Source organism: Heptranchias perlo, chromosome 1 (assembly GCF_035084215.1).
Source record: "Heptranchias perlo isolate sHepPer1 chromosome 1, sHepPer1.hap1, whole genome shotgun sequence".
Taxonomy (NCBI): Eukaryota; Metazoa; Chordata; class Chondrichthyes; order Hexanchiformes; family Hexanchidae; genus Heptranchias; species Heptranchias perlo.
Window position 1 is genome coordinate 114,974,444 of NC_090325.1, and position 16,625 is coordinate 114,991,068.

The 16,625-nt window shown below is 43.9% G+C and overlaps 1 protein-coding gene across 5 annotated transcripts in view; it reads left to right on the plus strand.

Moving 5' to 3' along the window:
- Positions 1 to 1,238: 1,238 nt before the first annotated feature.
- Positions 1,239 to 16,625, plus strand: part of LOC137325263 (coiled-coil domain-containing protein 158-like) — a 137,979-nt gene continuing 122,592 nt past the window's right edge. For 3 of the 5 annotated variants that reach the window (XM_067990146.1, XM_067990155.1, XM_067990164.1), the window contains exon 1: positions 1,245 to 2,005. In XM_067990146.1, the coding sequence (XP_067846247.1) occupies positions 1,879 to 2,005 (127 nt within the window). In that variant the 5' untranslated portion in view covers positions 1,245 to 1,878. Of the gene's footprint in view, positions 2,006 to 16,625 lie in introns of all 5 variants that reach the window. The other 2 variants (XM_067990174.1, XM_067990183.1) reach the window with 1 other exon arrangement.

Consider the following 16,625-nt stretch of genomic DNA (forward strand, 5'->3'; position numbering starts at 1 on the left):
TAGACAGTTTCCTAGAAGTAAAGGGAATTAGGGGTTACGGGGAGCGGGCAGGAAATTGGACATGAATTTAGATTTGAGGTTAGGATCAGATCAGCCATGATCTTATTGAATGGCGGAGCAGGCTCGAGGGGCCGATTGGCCTATTCCTACTCCTATTTCTTATGTTCTTATTAACTGAAACTGTGGAGTCTGACTCCTGCAGGTAGCAAATTGTTCCTAGAGATTTTTAAAATTTTAAATAATACACTTATTAATGTTTTTCTTACTTTTCTTTGTCTTTTTTCTCTCTCTCTTAATCCAGTATTTCTTTCCCTCTTCATTTCTCTTCTGTACCTAAATTGACTCTAAATCACCCTATTTCCTCTCTGTCGTTGGCTGTTTCTTTCTCTCCCTTAAATCTCATTGGTTAAAAAGATAGACTATTACTCCTGTCGTTCACCAAGGTCCCAGTTGACCTTGCCTTGCCGTTATCAGCTCGCACTTCCAGCGCAAGATTAATTGGAGCTGAAGGGTGAGGGAAAAAAAAAATCCAACTCGGCGCACGCCACGAGATGCTCTACTCCAGCAAATTCTGGGCCGTTGTTTCAGCGAGGGAAAGAACAGAGCAGTGCAGAAGTATCAGGATATTTTGGCATGGTGCAAGTAATGGCCGGAGTCACTCACGCCATAATTTCCTGGAAATAGTAATGGCATCAGCACAGTAGATAACCAGCTTTCTCTACCATTTGGTTTCTGGAACATAAGGTCATTATTAGTGCCCATAACTCACCAGTATTAAGAACTCAGTACATCAACAGGCAAGTATTTATATTTGTCTTACAACACTTATTTAGCAGCTTCCACCAGCCCTTCAACCCTCGAGATCTCTCTGCTCCTCCAATTCTTGCCACTTGCAAGAATTGGAGGAGCACATTTTAGTGGCTGCACCACTGGCAGCCGTGCCTTCAGCTGCCTAGGCCCTAAGCTCTGGAAATTCCTCACTAAACCTCTCTACCACTCCTCCTTTAATTCGCTCCTTAAAACCTACCCCTTTAACCAAACTTTTGCTCACCTGTCCCAATATATCCTTATGTGACTCGGTGTCAAATTTTGTTTGGTGAAGCGCTAAAAGGTGCTATATAAATGCAAGTTGTTGATAAATATGAATGACACTCCTAACATCTCCCCAAACATTGACTTGCCTACCCAAAATATTACTATTTTTCAGGTCAGTTGCGACAACACTGTGCCGAAACTCCTCGGTCATCTCGTCGCTGCAACGACACTACAACACCCAGCAGGCCGTCCTTTTAGCAACTACCAGAATGGATGGTGGGAATGGCACCAGGAGCGTCCTGTTTTGAAAGAGACGGCGGAGAATGGCCCTGGAATCCTCCCAGGGATTGCCGTTTGTGACCTCACAGAGCGGAACCGAATTGGAACGGCCTTTGCTAAGAGACGGAGCCCTGGAACGCGGCGAGCGTTGTATCGGGATTCTGTCGGCACTTTTCCCGCGGAGACGCGTGCAGTCGGTTCCAGGGGGAGGGCGCTGAGCGGCGGCCGCACTTTTCAACAACACGCAGCGGGAGCCGGTACTTGGTCGGAGAAAGTTGGGGAAAAGGCTTCCTTAGTAACCAGAGCGACAGGTGTCGTTTAACCGAAGCGCTCCGAAACCTCAATGTGGGGGGCGGGCAGGAAAGGATTAGTGAATAGAGCTATATTTTTAATATCTTATATTGGGAATATATTTATTTTTTAGGTTAACTTATTTTTAAAAAATCACATATTTAACGTCCGTATATATAAATGTAAATGTTTATTTTTAAGTAAACAAACGTTAACGTCCAGAGGTGTGTTTTTTTTTTAAAAAAACGTCGCTCGGGTTTTCAAGCCTTAAAAATGCCCAACGTTTTTGAAACTGAAGCCAAGGGGAAGACGGCGACGAGTTGTTGCAGCTTTGCCAAGGCTGGATTACTGACAAGCGGATCGACCCACGATGTTTCAGAACTTTTCCGATCTCCAGAGAGTGAGTGTCTTGGTGAATCTCTTGTGGCAAACTTTACAAAAAAAATGTTTCACGTTTCAATTCATGCGGTGTAGTGCAGACAAAGGTGAGCTGTGGATGTGTAATCCCAGAAGATGGCCCTGAACTGGGAATGTTGATGTGAATGAGTGTCTGATTAAAGCTGAATAATACCAGGGCGGGAGAGGAGGAGGAGGAGGAGAGAAGCACTTTTACTCTTCAATTAGGCCGCAGTTCTGCAGGCGCTTTGGCTCCCATGGAAACTGTTTAGGGTCGACTTTAATAAAAAAAAATGGTGGAAAAACCCAAAGGATAACTGAGGGTGCAAAAAGCGTAGGGCATGAGTGTCGTACGGGTTTAAAATTTGGACTGATTGCACGTTATTTCCCCTAAGGCTCCCCCTGCCCGAGCCCCGAACTCTAATCTTTCTCTAGCTTCTCTCCAATCTCCCCTCAAGCCCTCTCCGAGCTCATCTTGTCCATGCGACCCACCCCCTGCTCCCTCAATCCTATTCCCAGCAAACTGCTGACCACCCAACTTTCCTTCCTAGCACCCATGTTAGCTGATACTGTTAATGGTTCCCTCTCCTCAGGTACTGTCCGCCTCCCCTTCAAATCTACCATCATCACCCCTCTCAAAAAACCCACCTTGACCCCTCTGCCCTTGCAAACTATCGTTCCCATCTCCAACCTCCCTTTCCTCTGATTTGTTGTCGCCTCTCAAATGCATGCCCATCTTTCCCCCTCCAATCAGGTTTCTGCCCCACCACAGCACTGAAATAGCCTTTATCAAAGTCACAAATAACATCCTATGTGACTGTGACCATGGTAAACTCTCCCTCCTCATCCTTCTCGACTTGTCTGCTGCCTTTGACACGGTTGACCACACCATCCTCCTCCAACACCTTTCCTCCGTTGTCCAGCTGGGTGGAACTGCCCTCACCTAGTTCCATTCCTATCGCATCGGAAACAGTAAGTTTTGTTTATTCGGGTTTGCCACGTGCACCTTCACCCCCCCCCCCCCCCGCTGCTAACCTGCCATCATTTCAATATTGAGCCCTTTGTGTCCTCCTCACAGCTTACTTTCCTACCTAGCTTTGTATCACCAGCAAAATTGGATATATTATATACTTGGTCCTTTCATCCAAGTCATTAATATAGATTGTAAATAGCTGAGCCCAAGCACCGATCCTTGCGGCGCCCCACTAGTTAAAGCCTGCCAACCTGAAATGGTTTCTGGTATGCTTTTTGTGTCTTCTACTGCAAAGACAGATTAAGAATATTTATGTAATGCATCTGCCATTTCCTGATTTCCCCATTATAATTTCTCCTGTCTCAGCCTCTAAGGGACCAACATTTACTTTTGCTACTCTCTTCCTTTTTACATACTTGTCGAAGCTCTGTTTTTATATTTCTTGCTAGTTTAATTTCAAATTCTATTTTCTCCCTTTTTTTCAATTTTTTTGGTCGTCCTTTGCTGGTTTCTAAAACTCTCCGAATCCTCAGGCTTACTACTCTTCTTGGCAACATTATAGGCCTCTTCTTTTAATCTAATACTATCCTTAACTTCTTTAGTTAGCCACGGGTGGATCACTTTTCCCTTGGAGTTTTTATTTCTCAATGGAATGTGTATTTGTTGAGAATATTGAAATATTTCTTTAAATGTTTGCCATTATTTATCAACCATCGTACCCTTTAATCTAATTTCCCAACCTACCTTAGCCAACTTGCCCCTCAGACCTATGTAATTCGCTTTATTTAAGTTCAAGACTCTAGTTTCTGACTTAAGCACGTCCAACCAGAGTTGGCAATACTAATCCAGTCGTGGCCAGAGAATCACCTGCGATGGCTTCTCTTCCCACTCCCGCAATGTTACCTTTGGAGTCCCCCAAGGATCTATCTTTGGCCCCTCCTATTTCTCATCTACATTCTGCCCCTTGGCGACAGCATCCGAAAACATGACGTCAGGTTCCACATGTACGCTGATGACACCCAGCTCTACCTCACCACCACCTCTCTTGACCCCCTCAACTGCCTCTGATTTGTGTCTCTGTTTGTCAACCCAGTTTTGGATGAACAGAAAATTCCTCCAATTGAACAGTGTCTTTGGTCCCAGCCACAAACTCCATTCTCTAGCCACCGACTCCATCCCTCTCCCTGGCCACTGTCTGAGGCTGAACCAGAATGTTCGCAACCGTGGCTATTTGACCCTGAACTGAGCTTCCGACCCCATATCCTCTCCATCACCAAGACCACCTACTTCCACCTCCGTAACTTCACCTGTCTCTGCCCCTGACGCAGCTCATCTGCTGCTGAAACACTCGTCCATGCCTATGTTAACTCTAGACTCGACTATTCCAATGTTCTCCTGGCAGGCCTTCCACCCTGCGATCCCTGTAAACTTAAGCTTATACTAAACTCTGCTGCCCGTATCCTAACTCGCACCAAGTCCCGTTCACCCATCACCCCTCTGCTTGCAGACCTACATTGGCTCCTGGTCCGATGACGCTTCCGTTTTGAAATTCTCATCCTTGTTTTCAAATCCTTCCATGGCCTCGCTCCTCCTTACCTTGTAACCTCCTCCAGCCCTACAACCCTCCGATATCTCTGCGCTGCTCCAATTCTGGCGTCTCGCGCATTTCCGATTTTCTTCACTCCACCTCTGGCGGCCATGCTTTCAGCTGCCTCAGCCTTAAGCTCTGGAATTCCTTCCCTAAACCTCACCATCTTTCTACCTCTCTTTTTACAACGCTCCTTAAAACCTACCTCTTTGACCACCTGTCCTAATATCTCCTGGCATGGCTCATTGTCAAATTGTGTTTGATAAATCGCTCCTGTGAAGCACCTTGGGACATTTTACTACATTAAAGGCGCTATATAAATGCATGTTGCTGTTGACTCCAGCTTTAGTATCTCACTACCTCACAACAAATGTTGGAAACAAAGTTATTGCTAGTGTCTGGTGTAATAATAATAAAACTTACCAGAACAAGTCATTTGTTCATCAAGTGTGTTTCTTCCACCAATATCCAGTCTATCTGTCTTTGGGATGAGATGTTAAACCTCCCCTCCTGCCCCCTCCAAACACACAGTGTCCAAGTCATCAATGATGTCCTATGTGACTGTGACCATGGTGCACTATCCCTCCTTTTGACAAGGCTGATTATTCCATCCTCCTTGACCGTGTCTCCTCTGTGGGGATACCTCAAGCTAACACCCATTCTTGCTCAAGGGCTCTTAATTTCCCATTTCTACCTGCCCTAGAATGGTCAGTATATCTAGAATGCTGCTTCTTCTTCCCTTTCCTCCCCAAATCCAGCACCTGTCCACAGTCATATCCAGTGTGTCCCCAGGCTCCAATCTTTTCTTCGTCTGCTCCCCCTTAAAAACATCATATGCCAGCAGCTTAATCACCTCTTTCCAGCTGTTCAATACCATGACTGCCATAATGCTCTTTGACTGCCTGCAGGTATCATCCTGGAAGAATCAGAAGTTTCTCCAGTTCAGCATCAGCAATACAGAAGCTATTCTGTTAGGTTCCCATTAGAAATTTCATACATCGAGTACCATTTCCACCCCCTTCTCGCATCCTCTCAGGCTGAACCTAATGATGTGCAACCTCAGTGTCCTGTTCAACTCATCTCTGTAACATTGCCTCACCTCCACTGCTTTTGAAACACTTTTGACCAATCAAAATTGTTTAATGTTACAATGACTGTACTATTTCTTTTGTTATGTTATCAAGGCTTGTGAGTGTGCCACTTTAAATTGATTACTGCTGACCTGAGCCCTCTCTACTGAAGGAGATTCATATGCACATTTATAACTGAAAATTAAAATCAGTTTCAGATGTCTGTTAGCTGCTGGGAAAGCTGTCTGATTCTAACGATACAAACAAATGGTTCCGAAATGTTAGGTGTTAGAATGTCCAAGTATCATCAGACAGTCACACTGACTGTTGATACTCACTTGGGGTCAGGAAGTTGTCGTTTTGTAACCTGTTTATAGAGTCGGAGCTAATTTCTGACCCACCAGGTGTGAGTTTGCCTCTGGCATGTATTTCAACCAGGTGGTTGCTGGGCTTTCGCCTGTATCTTGTTATTGACATTACAAACTTGTGAGGGGTGTCTTCTTTAATTAGCCCTTTTTTTTTCTTTTTAGGCCCCCCTTTTATAAGAAGGGCGGGTTAGGGTGTGTTCATGTGCAGTAAACCAATAATCCCAAAATAAGTGTCAAATTATAATTTTATTATATCGGTCCAGGATGCACTCCAGTCCCTGCGGTGCCGACCGGTCGATGAAAGCCTCAAGCGTACCGGCAGACACCATGTGCTCCCTCTCCAGGGCCACCCGAGCACGGAGAATGCTGTGGAAGAGAGGCAGACAGACGGAGCGACCGCCCCCATGGGCCATGTCTAACCTGGACCTGTGGATAAAATTACCCCTTTCTGTCAGTTTGAGATCACGGGGACGTTAAGCTGACTGGGTCCTGTTGCTAGTCAGATTCATGGGCCTGACTCCAGACAATACTATTGGGTAGGGAGTTCCAGGATTTTGACCCAGTGACAATGAAAGCATGGTGATATATGTGCAAGTCAGGATGGTGTGTGACGGGGTGGGGGATAAACCTGTAGGTAATGCTGTTCCCATGCACCTGCTGCCCTTATCCTTCTAGGTGGAGGTTGCGGATTTGGGAGGTGCTGCCGTAGATGCCTTAGCGACTTGCTGCAGTGCATCCTGTAAATAATACTCAGTGCAGCCACAGCACGCTGGTGGTGGATGTGGCTTTTTAACCCCTGAGGAACTTCTGCAGCGTTGTTCTGGGGCTGAAATAATTTGCTTCCAACAGCCACAACTACCTTTCTTTGTGCCTGGTATGACTCCAGCCACTGAAGAGTTTTCCCCCTGATCTCCATTGACTTCAGTTTTACATGGGCTCCTTAGTGCCACACTCAGTCAAATGCTGTCTTGATGTCGAAAGCAGTCACACTCACCTCACCTCTGGAATTCAGCTCTTGTGTCCATATTTGGACCAAAGCTATAATTAGCAAAAGAACATAAGAATTTAGGAGCAGCAGTAGGCCAAATGCCCCCTTGACCCTGCTCCGCCATTCACTAAGATCATGGCTGATCCTCTACGTCAACTCCACTTTGCTGCCCTATGCCCATATCCCTTGATTCCCTTAGTGTCCAAAAATCTAGTGATCTCAGTCTTGAATATACTCAACAGCCCTCTGGGGTAGAGAATTCCAAAGATTCATAACCTTCTGAGTGAAGAAATTTTCCCTCATTTTGCTCCTAAATGGCCAACCCCTTATCTTGAGATTGTGACTCCCTAGTTCTAGACTCTCCAGCCTCTCAGCATCTACTCTGTCTAGCCCTCTAAGAATTTTATACGTTTCAATGAGATCACCTCTCCTTCTAAACTCCAGAGAGTGTAGGCTCATTCTACACAATCTCTCCTCATAGGACAACCCTCTCATCCCAGGAATCAATCTAGTGAACCTTCGTTGCACCCCTCGAAGGCAAGTATGTCCTTCCTTAGGTAAGGAGACCAAAAGTGTACACAGTACTCTGGGTGTGGTCTCATCAGAGCCCTATATAATTGCAGCAAGACCTCCTTACTCTTATACTCCAACCCCCTTCCGATAAAGGCGAACGTACTATTTGCCTTCCGAATTGCCTGTTGTACCTGCATGTTAACTTTTAGTGATTCGTGTACATGGACACCCAAATCCCTCTGACTACCAACATTTCTTAGTCTCTCACCTTTTAAAAAAATTCTGCTTTTCTATTCTTCCTACCAAAGTGGATAATTTCACATTTCCCCACATTATACTCCATCTGCCACCTTCTCGCCCACTCACTTTCTATATCTCTTTGCGTCCTCCTCACAGCTTACTTTCCCACCCAGCTTTGTATCATTAGCAAACTTGGATACATTACACTCGGTCCCTTCATCTAAGTCATTGATATTATCGTAAACAGCTGAGGGCCAAGCTCTGATCCTTGCGGCACCCCACTAGTTATAACCTGCCAACCTGAAAATGACCCATTTATTCCTACTCTCTGTTTTCTGTCCATTAACCAATCCTCAATTCATGCTAATATATTACCCCCAATCCCATGAGCCCTATTCTTGTGTAACAACCTCTTGTGTGGCACCTTATCGAATGCCTTTTGAAAATTCAAATATACTGCATCCACTGGTTCATCCTATCTACCCTGCTGGTTACACTCTCAAAAATTCAAATAGATTTGCCCTCTTAACTACCCTGCTAGTTACACCCTCAAAAAATTTGAATAGATTTGTCAAGCATGATTTCTCTTTCATAAAACTGTGTTGACTCTGTCTAATCGTATTATGATTTTCTAAATGTCCTGATACCATGTCCTTAATAATAAATTCTAGCATTTTCCTGACGATTGATGTCAGGCTGACTGGCCTATAGTTCCCTGTTTTCTCTCTCCCTCCTTTCTTGAATAGAGGGGTTATATTTGCTACCTTCCAATCCATGGGGACCGTTCTAGAACCTAGGGAATTTTGGAAGATCAAAACCAATGCATCCACTATCTCTGCAGCCACCTCTTTTAAAACCCTAGGATGTAAGCCATCAGGTCCAGGGGATTTGTCGGCTTTTAGTCCCATTAATTTCTCCAGTACTTTTTCTTTACTAATCTTAATTACTTTAAATTCCTCACTGTCATTAGATTCTTGGTTCCCCACTATTTCCGGTATGTTTTTTGTGCCTTCTACTGTGAAGACAGATACAAAATATTTGTTTAACGTCTCGGCCATTTCCTTATTCCCCATTATAATTTCTCCTGTCTCAGCCTCTAAGGGACCCACTTTTGTTAATCTCTTCCTTTTTATATACTTGTAGAAGATCTTACAATCTGTTTTCATATTTCTTGCTAGTTTACTCTCATATTCAATTTTCTCCCTCTTTATCAATACCTCTCAGTTGATTTCTAAAACCCTTCCAATAATGAGATGTGGAGCTGAGTGGCCCTGGGAGACCACATACTGAGCATTGGTGATCAGGTTATTGTGAGTAAGTGCCACTTGATAGCACTGTTGACTACTCCTTCCATCACTTTGCTGATGATTGGGAGTAGGCTAATGGGGTAGACTATAACGGAAGCTGAATGGGTTGTAGAGGAACAGAGGCGTTCACTACCTGAACAGAGAGGAGAACCCCAATGTGCTTGGCCAGAATATTATGGAGGGATGTGGAGAGGTAGATAATCCCTGCATGACCCATCTAGGGTACAGCCATCAATGGGAGCCTGGAGATTTGAACAAATTGGATCTGACAAAAGTTCAGCAGACTGATCCCATCCTACAAGCTGCATGAGATCAAAGCATGTGGGCCAATAGTGAGGAACAATTTGAGGCAGTGGGCTTGTTGAGTTACAAGAAGTAGCATTGGTTTGATAGTGGTTTTCAAAACAAACCAATGGCATGGAATTGGAAGTGTTCCAGCAAACAATGGTACATCAGACATATTGTAAAGAATTATTAAAAGTAGTCTACAAAATTCCACTCACTGTGAACCAAGAGGCACAGTGTATGGAACGTTGTTTACGACTACATTTTTATTGGTCAGTTATTTTAAAGGCTAGGGCACAATATTGTAGAATGAGTAATTAATGCCAGAGAATGGGTAAGGTGAGGGGATTGAGCCAAAGCGAGGTTACATTCGCCACTGAATATATCTTTTAAAAGCCTTTTTTAAAATGATGGGTGCAAACATAGTGTGGCCATTGCTGGTCTGGAATAGCCCAGTGAATAGTGGCACCATTAGGCTATCTGGATGCAGTAGTACTAACTTCAATGAAAGGTATATTTGGCAAAACCCAGCTATTAATGTTTTCATACATTGGATAGAATTTCTTCAGGAAAATGAATCAGGCTACAAACATTACATTCCAGTTAGTCACACAACTATGGAAGCAGTGGCATACCAAACAAGTATGCACTCCCCCTGACGGAGAGATTTATTGAGGCACAAAATCAAATGTTACACGCGTATGCTGAGTAGTACCCCTGCGACTGGAATCAAAAGTTAAAAGTAGCCCTTACATACATAGGGGCTGGTACCACCCTTTTGAATCATTTGCATGCTGAATAGCAGGCCACCCGTTTGTCCGGAGATACCCCTGAGGAAGACAAAAATTTGGTGGAGTGTGTCTCAGATTGAGGGATGTCTTGACCACGTCAGTAGAATGCACTGAGGAAAATATGGAGCATGTGCAAAGTTGCCAGAAATTCTGCTAAGATCATAATGTGAAGACCTGCAAGTACCAAATAGTCAAGAGAGTGCTGGTTCTACTTTTGGTAAAGCAACATAAACTATAGGTCCGCTGGAAGGTCCTTATAAGGTGGAGAGAATATATGATGATGAGTTAGTTATATAATTGCGGTGCTGTTTTGGTGTTTTAACATGATACGGTTTACCATGTTAAAATTATGTGTAGACCATGAGGAGATGTCCTTGTGTGTGCTGTCTGGCCAAAAGGAGGGGTAACATAACTGAAATACTGTATTAGTTGTGAGTTAAGGAAGTTCCTTGATAGGAACATTGATTTAGCTCATTAGCAATTGCCTGAACAGAAGCAGTGGGCTTGCAAGGTTTTAAAAAACAACTTTAGCCCTTTTTTCTTACGTGTGACAATTCCTATGCAGGAATTCTGGATTCTGCCAAAGAGCCTCCTTCGAAAATGTGAACCTATAATTTTTTTCTATTCATTTGACTTTCCACTTTTTATTGACTTCTACTATTTATGTTTTTCTCTTCAATGAAAATTCAGCAATTGAAAGTTACTTCGTCTCTCAAATACACGTGTTGCATACTTAAGAAAAGACATACTTGCTCTCGAGGCAGTACAAAGAAGGTTCACTCGGTTAATCCCGGGGATGAGGGGGTGGACATATGAGGAGAGGTTGAGTAGATTGGGACTCTACTCATTGGAGTTCAGAAGAATGAGAGGCGATCTTATTGAAACATATAAGATTGTGAAGGGGCTTGATTGGGTGGATGCGGTAAGGATGTTCCCAAGGATGGGTGAAACTAGAACGAGGGGGCATAATCTTAGAATAAGGGGCTGCTCTTTCAAAACTGAGATGAGGAGAAACTTCTTCACTCAGAGGGTAGTAGGTCTGTGGAATTTGCTGCCCCAGGAAGCTGTGGAAGCTACATCATTAAATAAATTTAAAACAGAAATAGACAGTTTCCTAGAAGTAAAGGGAATTAGGGGTTACGGGGAGCGGGCAGGAAATTGGACATGAATTTAAATTTGAGGTTAGGATCAGATCAGCCATGATCTTATTGAATGGCGGAGCAGGCTCGAGGGGCCGATTGGCCTACTCCTGCTCCTATTTCTTATGTTGTGGTCTACGTTTTTGTACTTAATATATAAATGGCTACTCAAATGATCCATCATCTCAATTTTTTAATTCATTTTTGAGATGTGGACGTCACTGGCAAGTCCAGCATTTATTGCTGATCCCTAGTTGCCCTGAGAAGGTGTTAGCGAGGTACCTTGTTGAACTGCTGCAGTCTGTGTGGTATTCTTTGTAGCAGTTTGATACATCTGAGTGGCTTGCTTGGCCACTTCTGGCTCTCCTGGCCGGCCTCCTATCTTCCACCCTCCATAAACTTGAGCTCATCCAAAAATCTGTTGTGTGTATCCTAACTCGCACCAAGTCCTGTTCACCCATCACCCTTGTGTTTGCTCACCTACGTTGGCTTCCAGTCCACGTTCATTGGATATTTATTCCAGGCTTTTGGATTACTAAAACAAAAGCAAAATGTTGCGGATGCTGGAAATCTAAAATAAAAACAGGAAATGCTGGAAACACTCAGCAGATCAGGCAGCATCTGTGGAGAGAGAAACAGAGTTAACATTTCAGGTCGATGACCTTTCATCAGAATTTAAGATTACTAGTCTAGTAACATAACCACTATGTCCTTGAGTTCAAATCCTTCAATGCCCTCACCCCTCCCTATCTCAGCAATCTCCTCCAATCATACAAACCTCTGGGAATTTCTGCAGCTACTGATCTGCTCAATCACACCCTCACCTCCACCTTTGCCCTTGTCCCCATTAAAACCATTACTCTCTCTTACCCTGGTCATTCCCCCGGTACGGCCCTCATCTCCACTCCCTTAAGTCCAAGAGACGCAGACGTGAACGCTTATGGCGGATAATTGGTTTAGCCATTCGTCGCCAGATCTGGCTGGACTACGTAAAGTACTATCGGATTCTGCTCTCCTCTGCCAAAACTGCCATTCCAGGATCATCTGGAATGCAAAGATAACCCCCAGCTTTTCTTTACTACAAACCGTCTACTTAAACCCCTCTCCCCACAGCACTGAAACTGCCCTTATCAAACTCATAAATGACATCCTATGTGACTGTGACCGTGATAAACTATTCCTCTTCATCCTTCTCGACCTGTCTGAAGCCTTTGACAAGGTTGATCATACCATCCTCCTCCAACATTTCTCCTCCGTGGGACTGCCCTCGCCTGGTTCCACTCCTATCAGCCGTAGCCAGAGAATCACCTGCAATGGATTCTCTTCCCACTTTCTCACCGTTACTACTGGAGTCCCCCAAGGATCTATCCTTGGCCCCGTCCTAGTTCTCATCTACATGCTGCCCTTCAGTGACATCATCCGAAAACACAACACGTTTCACACGTACGCTGTCGACACCCAGCTCCACCTCGCAACCACCTCTCTCGATCCCTCCACTGCCTCTGATTTGTCACGCTGCTTGCCCGCCTTCCAGCATTGGATGAGCAGAAATTTCCTCCAACTAAATATTGGGAAGACCAAAGCCATTGTCTTCGGTCCCCGTCATGAACTGCGTTCCCTAGCCACCGCCTCTATCCCTCTCCCTGGCCACTGTCTGCCACCGCCTCTATCCCTCTCCCTGGCCACTGTCTGAGGTTGAACCAGACTGTTCGAAACCTTGGCATCCTATTTGACCCTGAGCTGAGTTTACGACCCTATATCTGCCCCATCACACCTGTGCTCGCTGACATACATTGGCTTCTGGTCCGGCAATGCCTCGATTTTAAAATTCTCATCCTTTTCAAATCACTCCATGGCCTCGCCCCTCCCTATCTCTGTGAAATCCTCTAGCCCTACAACCCTCCGAGATCCCTGTGCTCCTCCAATTCTGGACTCTTGTGCATCCCCGATTTTCATTGCTTCATCATTGGCGGCTGTGCCTTCAGCTGCCTAGGCCCTAAGCTCTGAAATTCTCTCCCTAAACCTCTCCGCATCTCTACCTCTCACTCCTCCTTTAAGATGCTTCTTAAAACCTACCTCTTTGACCAAGCTTTTAGTCACCTGTCCTAATGTCTCCTTCTTTGGCTCATTGTCAATTATTTTGTCTGCTTTCGCTCCTGTGAAGCACTTTGGGATCTTTTACTATGTTAAAGGCACTATATAAATGTAAGTTGTTGTTGTTGTTGTTCATGGTCACTTTTTTACTGATGAGTATTTTTATTTCCAGATTTCTTTTTAACAGAATTCAAATTCTCAAACTGCCATGGTGGGATATGTACTCGCATTCCCTGAATTTGTAGTCCAGGCTTTTGGATAACTACTACACTACCGTACCCAGACACTCACTCAATAAACTCCATAGCTATTATATTGCAGTTGTTAGTTCTTCAGTAGGGATGTCATGGTCCATCAAGGACTTGGAGTTAACGGGAAATTAGTGTTATCTACTACCAAGCCAAAACAAAAAACAGCTAAACTGCAATAAAACCAACTAGGTGCTCCTTAGTATCTATCTGTCTAACTACCACCCTCCCTACCCACCACCCGAAACAATCTTCTTTAAAAAAAAACACAAAAGAGAGAAAAAGCTTGTCATTTCCTACTGTGTTTTTCTTACTTTGACATAACCTTGCCTTTTCCCAAGCAGAGGAGCCAATCATGAGAAACTTCCAACAGCAAGATTAATTAACCTCAGACCACTTCTCAGTGGAGAGTCCCTGACCAGCAGCTTATAAGTGGCAGGTCAGGTTAGGAACTGCATATGAGAAACAGCACAGGAAATCAGCTAGTATATCCTATACTAAGAACAATGCAGCATATCAAGAAGCACATGTTCCACTCCCTGAAAGCAATGCACAGCACTGATAGGTGGTGTAACCAGACAGGTGTTGTAATGTTGTGAATGTTTTTCTCCCTTCCCTTTCATTATGGCTTGTGCTCCTTGCTGAACAAGCGGTAATGCTGTTTTCTTCCAGACCTGTGCCGGCGCAGATTCAATGGGCCAAATGGCCTCCTTCCGCACTGTAACCTTTCTATGATTCTACGATTCTATTCTTGAAGCAGCTGTGAGATGTGCAAGGCACCCAGGGGTAATTCACACTCTGATTTATTTTTACACTCTTAATGGGTGGGGGGGTGATGATGGTAGAACTCTTCTGTTTGATGCTTCTACCATATGGTATGACAGAGATCAGTGGCTTGAGGTGTGGGGAACTGAAACTCAAACTCGCATTCTTTCGCTGTGGCACAGCTCATTGGAGATTTGGCAAGAGAAAGTGACATTTAAAGGCTTGGAGCAGAGAAGAAGATAGGAAATGAGTGAGTCATATACAAACCTAGGGGAGAACAAATTTAAGAAAAAATGGATCAGCAAGATGATGATTATGATTTTCATAAATATGTACTAAATCAAAAATTTTCAAGTGCAAAATAATTTTCTTCTTGTATGTTGCTGTGAATCACAACCTGATTATTCTTTATTAACTATGTCATAATACCCTCATCACAACACAGTCACTGCAGCATCTCCCTAGACTTATGTCTCTGTTGTCCAGCCGCAACGGTAAGAATATCTGTCTTCAATTTTTAATTTTGTTTCAATACATATGAATGTATTGAAAAAAGCAAAGACTTTAGCTTTGCTTTTACTAATTAATGTCATTTGAAGCTCTTGACTTTTAAGTTATACCCTTGCTGCTCACTCCACTTATACAAACACATGGGTATGGATGTATTTTAATATCTAAATACCCTTCACTTAAATTTTAAAAATTAGCTTAGTTGTTGGTGTAATCTTAACTATTGAAGTCAACTGAGCTTGACTGAGAAAATGTTACTGCACCTCATTTGATATAATATGAAGTCATTCTGGGAGAGAGCTGTATAAACATTACTGTATTGTCTGGAAGCCTGGCTTTTTTTCTTAAAGTTTGTTTTCGTTGCCGTCTTAATGTATTGGGGCATTAGTACAAGGTAGCAAAATTAAGTTTCACTTTACTTTTGGTGGAGCAGGTAGTCACTTGCAGAATCTTTTCTCATTTTTAAATGGTTTGGTAGTCTGCACAATACCATGTGGTCTTTGGAAGAAATTGGCTTCTTTGGAAGAATGGCCTTTTTCTTGTTGCATGTTGGTTTATGATTTCCATAATTTCAGGTGTGCTGCTGTGGGTAGGGAGAATCCCACCACTCCACTCTCGTGTGCTTCCTACACTAGCTCCCTGTCTCCCAATACCACATTCAAAGTTCTTGACCTCCTCTATAAATCCTTCCATTGCCTTGCCCCACCCTATCTCTGCAATCTCCTCAAGCACTGTATTCCACCCTGAATGTTCTTTCTCTAACTCTGACCTTCTGAACATCCCCAATTTACTTTGTTCCACCATTAGTTGCAGAGCTTTTAGCTGCGTCTGTCCTACCCTTTGGAATTTCCTCCCTAAGTATGTCTCTCTCTCTCTTTCACTCTCTCACTTTCTCTTTAAAAATCTCCTCAAAATCCATCTCTTAACAATCTCTGCTTTTGGCCATGACACAAACCACTTCCTTCTACCTCCACAACATTGCCCACCTCCACTCCATCTCTACTTTATACTATTGAAACCCTGGTCCCTTGAGGCTTGACATCTCTAATGGTCTTCTGGCCAGCCTCCCAGCATCAATATGCCACAATCATGAACTCATTTAAAGCGTCACAGTGCATTTCCTCATAGAAACTTAGAAAATAGGAGCAGGAGTAGGCCATTCAGCCCTTCGAGCCTGCTCCGCCATTCAATATGATCATGGCTGATCCTCGATCTCAATACCATATTCCTGCTCTCTCCCCATACCCCTTTATGCCTTTTGTGTCTAGAAATCTATCTAGTGCCTTCTTAAATATATTCAGTGACTTGGCCTCCACAGCCTTCTGTGGTAGAGAATTCCACAGGTTCACCACCCTCTGAGTGAAGAAATTTCTCCTCATCTCAGTCCTAAATGTCCGACCCCGTATCCTGAGACTGTGACCCCTCGTTCTGGACCCCCCCGGCCAGGGAAAACATCCTCCCTGCATCCAGTCTGTCTAGCCCTGTCGGAATTTTATATGTTTCAATGAGATCCCCTCTCGTTCTCCTAAACTCGAGTGAATACATGCCGAGTCGACCCAATCTCACCTCATATATCAGTCCTGCTATCCCAGGAATCAGTCTGGTGAACGTTGGCTGCATTCTATTATATGGCAAGTATATCCTTTCTTAGGTAAGGAGACCAAAACTGCACATGATACTCCAGGTGTTGTCTCACCAAGGCCCTGTATAACTGCAGTAAGACATCCTTGCTCCTCTACTCAAAT